This window comes from Trichoderma reesei (genome assembly GCF_000167675.1).
Source record: "Trichoderma reesei QM6a unplaced genomic scaffold TRIREscaffold_10, whole genome shotgun sequence".
In the NCBI taxonomy this organism is placed as follows: Eukaryota; Fungi; Ascomycota; class Sordariomycetes; order Hypocreales; family Hypocreaceae; genus Trichoderma; species Trichoderma reesei.
Genome location: NW_006711157.1, coordinates 330501 through 343973, shown reverse-complemented (window position 1 = coordinate 343973; position 13473 = coordinate 330501). Strand labels below are relative to the sequence as shown.

General features: G+C 56.5%; 4 protein-coding genes across 4 annotated transcripts; 2 read left to right on the top strand and 2 right to left on the bottom strand.

The window, feature by feature from the left end:
- Positions 1-267: 267 nt before the first annotated feature.
- Positions 268-1326, top strand: TRIREDRAFT_62345 (uncharacterized protein; the record flags this gene model as incomplete). The annotated part of the gene is made up of 3 exons (XM_006965728.1): positions 268-456; positions 656-727; positions 838-1326. The coding sequence occupies 3 exons, from the start codon at positions 268-270 to the stop codon at positions 1324-1326; spliced, it is 750 nt and encodes a 249-aa protein (XP_006965790.1).
- A 662-nt stretch (positions 1327-1988) lies between these two features.
- Positions 1989-4021, bottom strand: TRIREDRAFT_4069 (uncharacterized protein; the record flags this gene model as incomplete). Its single annotated transcript, XM_006965491.1, has 4 exons — positions 1989-2948; positions 3057-3251; positions 3314-3618; positions 3769-4021. 4 exons carry the CDS (start codon positions 4019-4021, stop codon positions 1989-1991), a joined length of 1713 nt encoding a protein of 570 aa, XP_006965553.1.
- Positions 4022-8818: 4797 nt separating this feature from the next.
- On the top strand, positions 8819-9353 carry TRIREDRAFT_34197 (uncharacterized protein; the record flags this gene model as incomplete). The annotated part of the gene is made up of 3 exons (XM_006965523.1): positions 8819-8860; positions 8984-9090; positions 9179-9353. Coding segments are annotated over 3 exons (324 nt in total), but the record flags the coding sequence as incomplete, so codon positions are not given.
- Positions 9354-10634: 1281 nt separating this feature from the next.
- On the bottom strand, positions 10635-13322 carry TRIREDRAFT_122023 (uncharacterized protein; the record flags this gene model as incomplete). The annotated part of the gene is made up of 1 exon (XM_006965566.1): positions 10635-13322. The coding sequence occupies one exon, from the start codon at positions 13320-13322 to the stop codon at positions 10890-10892; it is 2433 nt and encodes an 810-aa protein (XP_006965628.1). The 3' UTR covers positions 10635-10889.
- Positions 13323-13473: the final 151 nt, after the last annotated feature.

Below are 13473 nucleotides of genomic sequence, written 5' to 3'. Positions count from 1 at the left end.
CCAGCCGCTGCTGCCCCGCGATTATCTTCGAATCCCGCCTTCTCCAAGAAAAAAAAATAAAAAAAAGCCCCGAGCTTTTTCTTCATCCTTCTTTCTTATTCTCCTCCGGCTTTTCTTCGACTCCTCGACTCTTCGTCGCCTTCACCTTTTTTTCTTCTCTATCGACGAAAAAGGTTCGAATCGTTTCTGCCGCCCAACGAACTCTTGTTAAGAAAACAATAAACCCCTTACAACACAATGGCTAGCGCTGCTGTCGACGGGGCAAACATGGACCAGCAGGTCGACCTCACCTCGATCCCCATCTCCCCCAACGGTGACGAGCACGCGGGCGAGACCAAGGAGAACAAGGACGACGGCAAGCCTGTGACTGTCTTCCACGACAAGGATAACTTCACCGTCAAGCACCCTCTCCAGAGCAAGTGGACTCTGTGGTTCACCAAGCCTCCGAGCGGCAAGGTATGGAGCGTTCACCCTCTCTTTTTTTTTTTTTTCTTCTCCTCCGATAGCGCCTGGAGGAGGGTAACGGGCTGGGCTGGGCTGGGCTGGAAAGAGGTGGAAGAAGGGGGGCGTCGTGTTGAGCTGGCGAGCCTGTGGCGGGGTGTGATATGCGTTGATTGAAGAGGATGGGAGCTAACATGGCATGCGTGCTTTGCAGGGCGATAACTGGAATGACCTGTTGAAGGAGGTCATTACTTTCGATTCCGTCGAGGAGTTCTGGGGCGTCTACGTAGGTCCATCCTTGCTTGCAAACTGAATCGCTTGCGCTTGACAACAGCGAAGAGGTGCCGACTTTTCCAATGCCGTGTTTCACCTGGCTGACCCTTTCGGATGCTGCAGAACAACGTTGCTCCTGTTTCAGAACTTGCTCTCAAGTCCGACTACCATCTGTTCAAGGCTGGCGTGCGTCCTGAGTGGGAAGATCCCCAGAACAAGCACGGTGGCAAATGGTCCTACCAGTACAAGGACAAGCGCAACGTCGATGTCGACCGCCTCTGGCTGCAAGTCATGATGGCTGCTATTGGCGAGACGCTCGAGGAGGAGGAGGATGGCGAAGTCATGGGGGTCGTCGTCAACGTCCGCAAGGGCTTCTACCGTATCGGTGTCTGGACTCGCACCATTGGCAAGAGCATTCCCGGACGAGGCGACGGAGACGTTGCTGGTGGAAAGGGCCGAAGCAACGAGAAGGGCAAGGAGATCCTCATGAACATTGGTCGCCGGTTCAAGGAGACGCTGGAGCTCCCTGCCAACGAGCAGATTGAGTTTTCAGGCCACACCGACAGTGCTCACGCCGGCAGCACCCGAGCCAAGGCCAAGTATGTCGTGTAAACACCTCGAAGAGAGATGTTGAAACTATTGGACGAAACAACGGGCCATATCAGCTTCACCCACATTACCGCAACCATATATCCATAACACATTACGCCGGTCTCTCCAGCTCAGGGCTTTTCTATCCTGGATTGAAGGCTGGCCAGAAGGGCTTCTGTGGTCAGAGACATGATTTACTCCTTTTCTTTTCCTTTGTCGGATTCGGTCCGGGGGTTGCGCACGGCAAGGCTTGGACTTGGCTTCTCGGGCAACTAATGACTGTGGAGCGATGGCATCCTTTTCACATTATCGACGGCGTTGGCTCTGGAGCTCTCGTTCTGTCCCTTTGTGGGAAATCGTCAAGGAGCCGCGCCAGACGATGATGGCATGCGGCGGATGAGGAACGAGACGGAGGTATCCTCTTACAAAGAAAAATAGATGTTTGATGTTCGGACCAAGAATGCTTTGCTATTTCTACTCTTATGCATCTATTTTCTTTTGATTCAAGATTTTCTCCAACACTTGATGTACTGCCGCGCGGAAATGCATGTGACATACTCCTCCATATTCTTCATATACAATGAAGGAATCTACCGAGTGAAGCGACATACACCAACAAGACATAGTCAAAGCGGAGAATGTTATACAAGTCTAATGCACAAAGGGCAGAATTCAGGGGCAATCTAGGCAGCCTCATCGCCGCTATGCTCATCGGCAAAGACGGCGCTGACAAGCTGCTTCTTGTTGATCTTGCCCATGGCGTTGCGGGGGATGCTGTCGACGACCTTCATGACCTGCGGGATCTTGTAGTTTGCGAGCCTGGGCTTGAGGGCGCGCCTCATGTCGAGGGCGGACCACTTGCGGCCGTCGTCGGGGACGGCAGCCGGGTCGAGGACGACGACGGCGCCGACCTTGTGGCCCCAGGAGCCGCTGGGGACGGCGACGACGGCGGCCTCTGCGACCTGCGGGAGGGAGAGGAGCTCGCGCTCGACCTCGAGGGCGCTGACCTTTTCGCCGCCCGTCTTGATGATGTCGGCGGACTTGCGGCCCTGGATGAAGTAGAGCGGGCCGTGGGCCCAGGGCTGGCGGAGGGAGTTGAGGCCTGCGGTGGGGACGGGGCGGCGGACGGCGACGTCGCCTGTTTTGAACCAGGGGCCGAGGCCATCGTCGGGATCAGCATGCGTGAACTCCTTGGCCGTGGCGGAGGGGTTGCGCCAGTACTCCTTGAAGATTGTTGGGCCGCGGAGTTGGATCTCGCCTGATCGCTCGCGGCCTTGGGCATCGACGTCTTGGCCCAGGGGGATGAGCTCGCCCGAGTCGACGTCGACGAGGCGGGCCTGGACGGAGGGCAAGGGCCAGCCGACGGAGGCGTCGACGCGGTCGGCGAAGGAGAGGCCGCAGGAGAGGGCCATGCCGACCTCTGTCATGCCGTAGCGCTCGAGGAGGACGTTGCCGTTGCTGAGGGAGGCCCAGGCGGACTTGACCGGGGTGGGGAGGGCGGCGGAGCCCGAGATGTTGAGGCGGAGGTTGTGCGGGGAGATGGCTTCCCGGGAGGCGGCGCGGACGTCGGCGGGGAGGGACTTGTGGGTGTTGAGGAGGCGGCTGTATATCGTTGGGACGGCGGTGAAGAAGGTGATTTTCTCCTTGGTGGTTTGGTGGGGGGATGAGGTGTTGCCGTTGCCGTTGGTGGCGTTGGGCGAGGAGGAGGATGAGGGAGGGGGGAGGAAGGGCGCTGCGAAGCGGTGCCAGACTGCGTCTGCGTTGAAGGGGAACATGAACTCGATGGAGGAGCCGGCGATGAGGGGGGTGAGGATGGCGTTGACGACGCCGTGGATGTGGTGCAGGGGCAGGAGGTGCAGGAGGTGGTCTGCGGGAGAGTATTCCCAGGCCTCATGGAGGGAGCGGGCCTGGGCGGTTAGGACGGACTGGGGGAGCAGGACGCCTTTCTGGAGATGGACTTAGAATGCGCGATGGCTAGCAAGGACTACAAAGGGCCACAGTTTCTTACCGGCTTGTTGGTGGTGCCCGATGTGTAGAGCATGAGGCCTGCTTGGCCCGGGTTGAGATCGTCTTCCAGGGGGACATGCTCGCCGTCTGCGACAGCACTTTCAATGTGCTTGGGTATCTCCACGTAGGTTGGCTTGGACGTCAGGTCTGCGGCCAGGACCTGCTGGGCCTTGGAGGCGAACTTGGGCGACGAGACGAGCAGCGATGCCTCGCTGTGGTTGACGACATACTCCAGCTCGGGGATGGGAAAGGCAGGAGACAGCGGCACGGCTATGGCGCGGGCGGCGAGGATGGCCAGGAAGGTGACTGCGTAGATGACGAGGACATGTGATATCAGCGAGGATGACTTCTCATATAGGTACACACGGACGGAACAAGGGCGCATTGACGAGCGACGCGACTATGGAGGGACATGTCTTCTTGACTGCGCAAGCCCAAAGGGGGATAATCGCTCACCTACGTAGTCGTAGCTATTCTCTACCAGAAAGGCGACCCTCTCGCCGTCGAGATCCTCGCCTTGGCCCCTCCCCCGCGCCTCGAGCAGCCGATGCCGGGCTCGGCGCACGTCGCCCAGCAGCTGGCCGTAGGCGAAGCGGCGGCCAGACAGCGAGTGGACCACGGCGAGGGAGGCGGCATCGTGCCGGGCCACGGCTTCGAAGACGGGCAGGCGAGGCAGGGCGGCGGCAGACGCAGACGCAGACGCGGACATGGTGGACGCCATCCTCATGCTAGCGGCGGCTGTGGCTGGGTAGGAAGAAGAGGAGGAGGAGAGGAGGGCAGCAGCAGCATGACGAAGAGGGAGCGAAGCAGACGAGAGGGAGTGGGAGTGGGAGTGGGAGGAGGAGGAGGGTGCAGGCGAGGCCCCGCAGGGTCGGCAAGGAAGCAGAAGCAGAGAAGAGGGGCCATGCGAGTGAAGGCGGGAGGAGGAGGAGGCCGAGGCGAGGCGGCGCAGGGCTGGTGAGGAGATCATTGGGGAGGAGGGTGGGATGGACAAAGACAAGAGCGAGGGTGAGGATGAGGGTGAGGCTGAGGATGGACCTGGGCTACCGTATCTGCCTTCAAGAGACTCAGATGCTGCTGTTCTGTTGATGGGCGTCCTCGAAGCAGCGCAAGAGAGATACCACGTCCTCGTTACCAATACCCAGTAATATCTAGCCAACAATGAGAGAAGCCGGCCAGTGAGCCGAGCGAGACACTGCGAGAGGCAGACGGGCAGAGAGAGGGGTACTAGTAGAGTGCAAATCCGGAGACTGGACCAGGGGGGGTGGAGGACATGCGGCCTCGTTTCCGGCCGACCTGGTGGTTTCGCTGCTGCTGCTGCTGCTGCTGCTGCTGCTGCTGCTGCGAGTGACGAGTCAAGCAGCCGTTCGGGAGCGAGCCACGATCGGGACAGTGCTGCCGGTGCTGATTTGCGCTGTTGCGGCGTTGGTTCTGATATCTGGTGCCGATACCTGGTGCCGATGCTGGCTGTCAAATGTTGTGGTGATTGATGGTTTTTGATGGTGGTGATGGTTCAAAATTGTTTGACGGCATCTACCCACCAGGCCAAGTTGACGTCTACTAGTACGAGTACCTACCTATAGCCACTAACACCTCCAGGCCTTAGGCACCCGATCCGGCTCGGCTCAGGCTCTGGCCCGCACGTTGGACGAGCCGCCGGAACATCGGGCCAAGGAGCGCCGTTGCCCGGGGAGGGAAGAGGCCAGCCCGCGAGCGCTGTTTCTGGTGGCTGAGCCCCTCCATTGAGTGCTGTGCTTCTATTGCGGGTTCCAGCGCTGTTTCAGCGAGCGCAGGCCGCTAACATTCAGCCCATGGAAGACGGGAGATCGATTGATCCCCGCCGGTCTCGTGTGTCCCGGGTGGGATGGATTCCATGAGATGGACTGTACTCGTACAGTACCTACGAAGCACAGGTGATACGTGACGCATCTTCAGGACGGGGTTGCACGGCAGCACGTTGTCCATACATAAGGGAGGTACCTTAGTAGCTGTACATAGTAGTACTGTACTTGTACGCCAGGCCTGACCGTTGTGTGTGTTACTACCTACGGCTCGTTGTGTTGCACAAAGGACACGGCATATGGGACGATGATGACTTGATCCGCGGGCAACCTCATGGGACTGCACAAGCTGAATCCATCCATCCCTTTGACTAGTAGTAACTGAAATGTATCAATGCTGCCGCTGGACCAGGCTAGCAGGGACCGAGGCAATGAGAGATGCAAAGTCGGTGGGCTGCGGAACCAAACAGGCGGGATAAACATGACAAAAAGGCGGAGAGGGGAAAACAACTCCTTTGCTGGCCCCCATGCACCACGCGGGAGACGAGAAGGTGAGTTGAGTTGAGTGAGTGTGTCTGTGTGTGTGTGTGTGTGTGTGAGAGAGAGAGAGAGAGAGCGGGGACCGCCACTTTTTGGTTGCAGGCAGGGGTGTTGCAAGGCAATAGGGCGGTCACTGAAAGGGAAAAAAGAGGAGGCGCGGCTTTTGACGAGGGTGTGAGAATTGGGTGAAGTGGAAGCCCATGGGGCCAACCAGCGAGCATCCCGACTTTTGCCAGGAGATCTGCTGTCTGTCAGTCACCCAGCAGTCGCTTCTGTCACCTTCTGGGTCCGGACGGTGGTTCGTTTTCTTTTGTTTTCTTTTTTTTTTCTTTTTTTTTTTTGCGGGTTTTTGGCGACCCGGCGGGCTGGAGACGGTCCAAGGGGGGGGGGAGTTGAGTTTGAGTGAGGTGGAGTGACTGGAGGTTTGGAAGAGCAGAAGCTGTGATGGCTGACTTTGTGGGCATCGCTGGATCTGTGGGTGACGGATCACGGCGAACGGTGACACACACGGGTTTTTTGAGTGTGTGTGGTTTTACAGAGCCGTTGCAACTGGCTGGTACATACAGTACTTGTGTAAGGTAGGTATGTATGTATTTTCGTAGAGATGCCAAGTTGCTGTGGACGGAATGCACGTCGAATGGCAATCTCTTGAGGCCAAGACGTAAAACAGAGTTGTCATATTTTTATCATTGATACCTGCTTGCCGGCCTTGTGCATACAGTGGCCCAGGCCTCATGTAAGGGAGACGGCGAAGACCAGCAGCAAGCAGCTTTCTAGTAGTTGGACGAGTGTTATTAATTACCGCCTCTCTTAGTTGCAGATGGCCGGCGAATAACCAAGGCTCTCCCTTACAAGGTATCTCAGCTGCGCTGCCAATGAGTGAGTGAGAGATTGAGCACAGCGCATCATGCACCTGAGATGAACAGCAGCGGTATGTTAAATGCCTGCACGCCTGAGGTGTCCTGAGAGGGAATCCTCCATCCGATTGCCCGCTTTCCTTTTCATGTTCTCTTTCTTTTCTCACCTGCTCCGATGCCCCAACCGTCTCTCTTTCGTGTCCCAGCTGGAGGTTTCAATATCCATGTCCATGTCCAGGTCCATGTCCAGGTCCATGTCCAGTCTTCCATGCTTAGGTACATGTACCTAATACATGCACCATCAATGGGTTAAAGAAAGTACCTATTACCGACCCTGCTGATCCAAGTACATACTACATACTATTATATCCACACAAGCCTCGTACGAGCCAGCACAAACTGAATGCAACATGATCGCGGCTTCGATCGAGCGAGAAAAGACACAGACGGACGGTGGGCACGAGCTAAAAAGGGCGGTCTCCCATATCCCGACCTGGTGGGTGGTGCGTGGCACGCAGGCCCTGGCCCTGGCCCAATTGCCGGGCGAGCAACGCGCAGCACAAGCAACCAGCCCTGCAGGAGGCTTCATCCACACATACGAGTGCTAGTACATACATACACACCCCTTGCTCGATGTGACTGGCGGCCCGGGGCCTTTTGGCTCCAGGACGGCTGGAGGAACGTACATACATAATACAGACATGGTCTTAGTGTATTACTATAGGCAAGCCGGGGGGGGAGAACAAGCAAAGAGGAGGTGAGAGGATGATTGTCAGTGTCGAGTGCTGCTGGAGAGGAGAGAGGGAGTTGAGGGGGAGGGGGGGAGATGCCATAGAGGGCATCTTTCTGCTGCTGTGGGGGAGGGGGGGGGGGGGGGGGGGGGGGGATTTTCCGGGCATCGATCGAAAGTGTTGGGTATCGATCTGTGTGCAGTCCTGGAGCTCATCATTGAGTTGAAGTTGATGGGTCGGCATCGAGCCTTTTGTCTCAGCGCCCGGGTCTCTCCTGGCGAGGCCCGTCGTGATGGCGGCTTTGGGCATTGGCTGCTTCGTGCCGACGGCCTGTGCTGTCACGACTCGGCGCCTCGTACAGCTCCCTGCCTCTAGCCGTGCTGGCTTCCCTTTTTTGCCTTTGGGCCGTCGTCGAGACATGTATGTAGTATGTAGGTAGGTATTAGGGCAGGTGCTGCACCCAACAAAATTCTCTTCGTTTATACGGTCAAGAGGCCTTTTGGTGTCAAGTGGTGGTGGCGCACTGCTAGCCTCCTCCAGAGTTACACCATCTGCTGATTTCTACTGATCATGGCCCCCAAATTATGGCATCCAGTGCAGGGCAAACGACACACACACAGAGATACCTACCTAGAAAAAGATGCAAATCAATAAGAAGCAATAAACATTATTAGCAAACATGCTGGGGGCGTGTGGGAAACAACAAAGAAGAAAAAAGGACAGAATTCCTTTCGCTGCTTGTTGCCCCCTATCTCTCTCTCTCTCTCACACACACACACACACTCTCTCTCTCTCTCTCTCTCTTTCTTTCTCTCTACGAGTACTATAATCTCGCCCTCTTCCTCCTCCCCTCCCTTCAAAAACACCCCCCTCCCCCCCCTGACCTGGTGCAACCACTTGCAAGCCCGCGAATATGCAGAGCTGGAACCACGCCCAGCGTCCAGGTCCAGGAACCCGCCGCTTCTTCCCCCCCTCGTCACCGCTCCATGGTTCCCGGGGCCTGTCAGCGCCCCTCATTGGATCGCCGCCACTCTGGGAGGAGTCATGCATGCCGCACTTGTTGCTTCTTCTCACCGACTTCACCGAATCTCGCGCCTTGTTTGCCCATGCAACGATAAAAAGAAAAAACATACAAGTACTGCCTTGCTTGCTGCTCCTGCTCTCGGCTCTTGCCCTCCTGGCTCAGGACCGTCTTTGGACTTTTTTTTACTATTTCACCTTTAACTTCTCTCATCCCTCTCACCTCCCTTTTATTTTTCCTACATAAAGTCACCCACGGCCTCTCTCCAACTCCATCATCCACCTCCCGTCTCTCAAGCCACTAAGAGAGAAAGAGAAAAAAAAAATCTCGATTCTGCCGGCTCTCACACACCCGCGACCGCCTCTCTCCATCAGCAGCTTCACACCAAAAGTCTCGTGATTTCCGTCTGGCGCACAGGGACCGCCCAGCAGAGCCTCAACCAGCTCCACTAACGACGACGCATCTCGACTTTTTTTTTTTCCCTCCTTCCATTCTCTCTTCCTCCTTCTTATTCTCATCACCATGTTCCGGCGATACGCTCTCGGCTTCTCCAACGTCAGCCGTCAACTTTCCACCATGGGCTCAGCAACCCCCCTTGAAGATGCAATCCGCGCAAAGGTATGTTCTGATTCCTCCTTTATTCAACTTCAACTCGCCACCGTCTTACAACTTCATACCCGTTCAACCATGCAATCCTTTTGTGATGCGCGCAGCTGACGTCTTTTCCTCCCCCATCCACAGCTGACTGCGGCTCTCAGCCCGCTGACGCTGGAGATTTACAATGACTCGCACCTCCACTCCCACCACAAGGCCATGGCCGGCAACACCTCCAAGGAGACGCACTTCCGGTAAGGCTCTCTCGGCTGCCCCTCCGCCAAACTGGGTTGTATCTTTTTTTTACTGTCTTGTGCTTCTTGCTCTGACCAATTCCTGCAGCCTCGTCATCATCTCCGACGTCTTCGCCACCAAGATGCAGCCCGCGCGGCATCGCATGGTCTACGCCCTGCTGCGCGACGAGATGGCCCAGGAGGGCGGCATCCACGCCCTGCAGCTGCGGACGCTGACGCCCGAGGAGGAGCGGCGCCAGCAGAAGAAGAAGGCGGCCGAGGCGGCGGCCAAGGAAGAGCGCTCCAAGCAGCGCGACGATGCAGCCGCGTCCGAAAAGGCCGAGTCCAAGACGGAATCCAAGACGGATACGCCCGTTTCGAAGCGCGAGGCAGAGCCGACAGAAGCCTAGATGCAGCAGCGGGCCGGAAGTTGTGCGTGTGTCCAGTCCCGATCCAACGCTTGCTGTGTGTGCTTCGTACTCGCTTTCTCTCGCATCGACGACCATCTTCCGAGCCGTCCTCTCTGCAGCCAGCCTGATGGCGCACCACTGGCCCCCCTCCCAACAAGCAGACCGGGCCGACCATCCTCTTTCTACTACGTTTCATCAACGCAACGACGACTTTTTTCCCTTCTAATGCTTACACGACACGTCATGATTTACATTCCTACTACCATTTTTTTTTTTTCTGAAATCCCTCCTATCCGCCACTTCGACACCTTTTTTTTTTCTCCTTTCGATCCTACACCAGGTATCACACAGCAAATGGACATGAGAAGAATAAAAAAAGATGAAATCAGAGACATCTCCAGGGCCCCTTTACTGGCGGGCCATGTCATTTGATTTACCGCGGACCTTTGCATTCGGCATATTGAGACAACAGAAAAACACAACAAAGCGGGGGAAAAAGATATCTTCCACCAGGGGCGTTTATCTTCCCGCTGTTGCTGTTGAGTTCAACATGAAAAAGATTTTGTTTTTTTATTCATCCTTCTGGAACGAGACGGATTAGATGGTTCGCTAGCGCTCCTCAAGGAGCCGGTTTTTTTTTTTTCCTCTTCTTCTTTTTTTCCTTTTCTCTTTAAACCAATTCTACTTTTTCGACCAGACTTTTTGTCTATTCTTTGTTTCTATGAGTTCTTCTTCTATCCTACTATTCTTCATGACGAGGTTCATTTGTTGCTGATGATTGTTTGGACGGTCGGGTTTGATCTGATGGCTTGATGAATGCTCATGTGAACGAATTGCATCTTGTCATGACTGGGGGGGACCATTTTCTTCTCATCCCGTCTTCTTTTATAGCTGTGTGACCGACTGCGTCCACGCTTTTCATCTGAACTAGACCAGATCTCTGAGAGAGAGAGAGAGAGAGAGATCATCACAAAATGCGAAATAGGCGAGATGGAAATACTCTCTTCGTCTTACTTTTCCTTGTCTGATTGGAAGTGACATTCTCAATGGGATATCATTATTTGGAACATCGCGCCTGAAATTCAGTAGGAGGAACCTTCAATGAATGCCCCCCCTAGATGCTTAGTGTTTGCCTTGTTAATCCAACCTGACTGACTTGTTTGTTGCTATTGTCCATTTTCAATCCAATGCTCGCCCGCATAGTATGTAAGGATTCCATTTATACAAATCGTAAGAAAAAAAAAAAAAAAACACCCAGTCGCTCCGACTTTTCTCGCGCCCGTCACCAGATCCATCCACCATTCACCTTTTTGGTTTCTCTTTCCTTCATGAAGACGTATAGATAAAAGGGCAAAGTTCATAAAGAATCATCAGCCAATCAAGTTGACCGAGTGTAAGTCGGGTCCCCCTTCATTCCAACCCGCTCCCAACATGGCTCGTCGACGACGAAGTAGCCTTCTTCCGGAAATGCTCCTTCAGCCGCGCCCTCTCCTCGGCCGTTCTCTTGCGCAGTTTCGGAATGGGTCGGTTGGTGGTGGTGGTGGTGGTGGTGGTGCTTGAGCTGGGAATGGGGCGACTGCTGCTCGGGACGGCGTAGCCTGGGCCATTGTGCTGCTGTTGTTGTTGTTCGGTTATTAGGCGGTGGGGAGATTTCGGTCGAGGACGTTTGGATGGCGCTGCTGTTGTAATTGTTGTTGATGACGGGGGAGGCGCTGCGGAAGATGCTGGGGCGGGCGGGTTGGAGGCTGTTTGCCGACGTTTGGGGGATTGGCGTTGGGGGAGCGTGAGTTGTCTCTGTGGCTGTTGCTGTGTTTGTGGTCTTGGTCTTGGCTGAGCTTGTGCTTCGCGCGCGCGCGATGGCTGACGGGACTGCGAGGGCGATCTTGACCGTGATCGCGAGCGTGGTCGCGGTCTTGCTGATGATGGCGGCTTGGGCGGTAGAGGGGGGGTATCGAAATAGTCGTCGCTGCCTAGCTCTGGAGACGCCGGCCGTGGAGGCGGCGGAGGGGCTGTGCGTGAAGGCGCCGGCAGGGATGGTGCTTGTCTCGTGGGAGGAGGGGGTGGAGGAGGAGGAGGAGGAGGAGGAGGGGAAGGAAGATGCCGCCCAGCCTGTGGTTCCATGTCCGCGGTGATGTCCATGGCGCCGTCGCTGGTTGCAATGTCAATGACTTCGGGCTCGCGTCTTCGCTTCCGCCGAGGCTCGGGCTCTGGCCTCCTATCTGGCTCCGGCTCCGTATCCAGCTCCAGATCCATCTCTGTCCCTGGAAGCATCTCCGGCTCCGGCTCCGGCCCCGGCTCTGGGCTCTGCTCCGTCTGCAGGCTTCTCTCGAGTATGGCTTTGATCCTTGACGCCTCTTCCGGATATGCGCTTAGGACCACGTCGATGTTGCCTGCATTCACACACATACGGTTGAAGAGAATGGGGCCTTTGAGCATGTTGAACCATTCGACGGCAGGCAGTGGCTCCTGTCCAGGGCCAGCGTTTTGCACATACGGTAGAAAGCCGCTTGACCAGGCACGGATGAAGTCGTCGTACAGATACTCGCGCATCCGCCGCTCCTCCTGGAGCATTCGCAGGTAGACACACGCCTGGATAAAGCTGAGCAGGTTACCAGAATGGACCGTGGTGTAGTCGGGATACGTAGTGGTGAAAGCGCGATAGGGTGCCACACGGTCACTGATGGATACGTTGACTGCCGCCTGTATCCGGTACAGCTGGTGCATGGGGGTCTGACGGGATGGAGAGATTTCTCGACTAACAGCGCCGTCGAGCTGGCCATATGATCCGTGCTGCGTGGTAGCACTTCTGGTAAAATTGTGAGGGGGAGGTGGTGGTGGAGGAGGGGATGGAAACCTCTCTGCCCTTTCCCGCTCGTATGGGGCTGGGGTATCCGAGCTCGAATAGAGTGAGTTGTCGACATTGGACCTGGGCAATGACCGCATGGAAGGCCGTCGCGTGAAGGGGCTCGGGTTCGGCGCGAACCCAGCGGCTTTTGGGCTGTTGTCATCGCTAAAGGCGATCGGCTTCATGCGTCGCGACCGGCCGTGAGCTGCAATAGCTTTCACCACGGATGACTTTGGGGTTCCCGACGAGGTAGCGGCTTGCGGCTGCGCGCATGGCGGCGTGTCCGTGGTGCTCGGCAGGCTTGTAACCAGGCTCGCGGGCTCTTGAGTCGCCGCTACAGGGCGCAGCACAGTCGCCATGCGGTTGATTGGCGCCTCGCGGGCCTCATGAGCTTGCGGGAGCTCCATCTCGAGATCTTCGGGCTCGCTGAGAGCCGACGGGTTCGGCGTGGCATGGAAGAGCGGTTGGCTGAGCACCTCGGGAACAACCATGTGCATAGGACTTCCGGGCGTCTCGTCGGGCGCATCGGCATCGGACGTTGCATCTTGCTCGCGGCCTCTCGATCGAGCTGGAGACTCTGACCAGGACGAGATGGGGACTTCCGGCGACGAGGGGGGCGGACTGCTTGGCCTCGCGGCCGTCGAGCCGGGCAGATGTCCGTTCTGCCTGCCACGCTCGTTGGTAGCAGAGAGACGAGGTAGTTTGGGGTTCTCTTCATCTTCCTCGTCGTCGTCTTCCTCGTCGTCTTCCTCTTCCTCTTCTTCTTCTTCTTCTTCAGAGTTCTCCTTCTCCGTCTCTCCCTGGAGGCGGATAAAGGCCTCTTTCAGCGTCTGCAGAACCTGTTTCGGCACCGTTGCCATGCCCTTTGTTCCATCTTGATCAACGGCCCACGAATCCTTCCGCTCCAGCAGCGACTTCTGATCCTTGGGAATGGTGCTGATGTTCCGGCGGCCCAGCAGCTTGGCGACATCGTGCACGGGGGACGTCGCGAGAGCCATGGGAGCTCGAGGCGGCGGCTTGTCAGGCTTCATATGATGATGCGGCTCGGTGGGCACATTTGTACCGGCAGAACAAACAAGACTCGTTCGTTGGTTTCGACGCCCAGTGAGCTCCAGCCGATGCTCGTCAATCGCACGTCTCCGTCACACA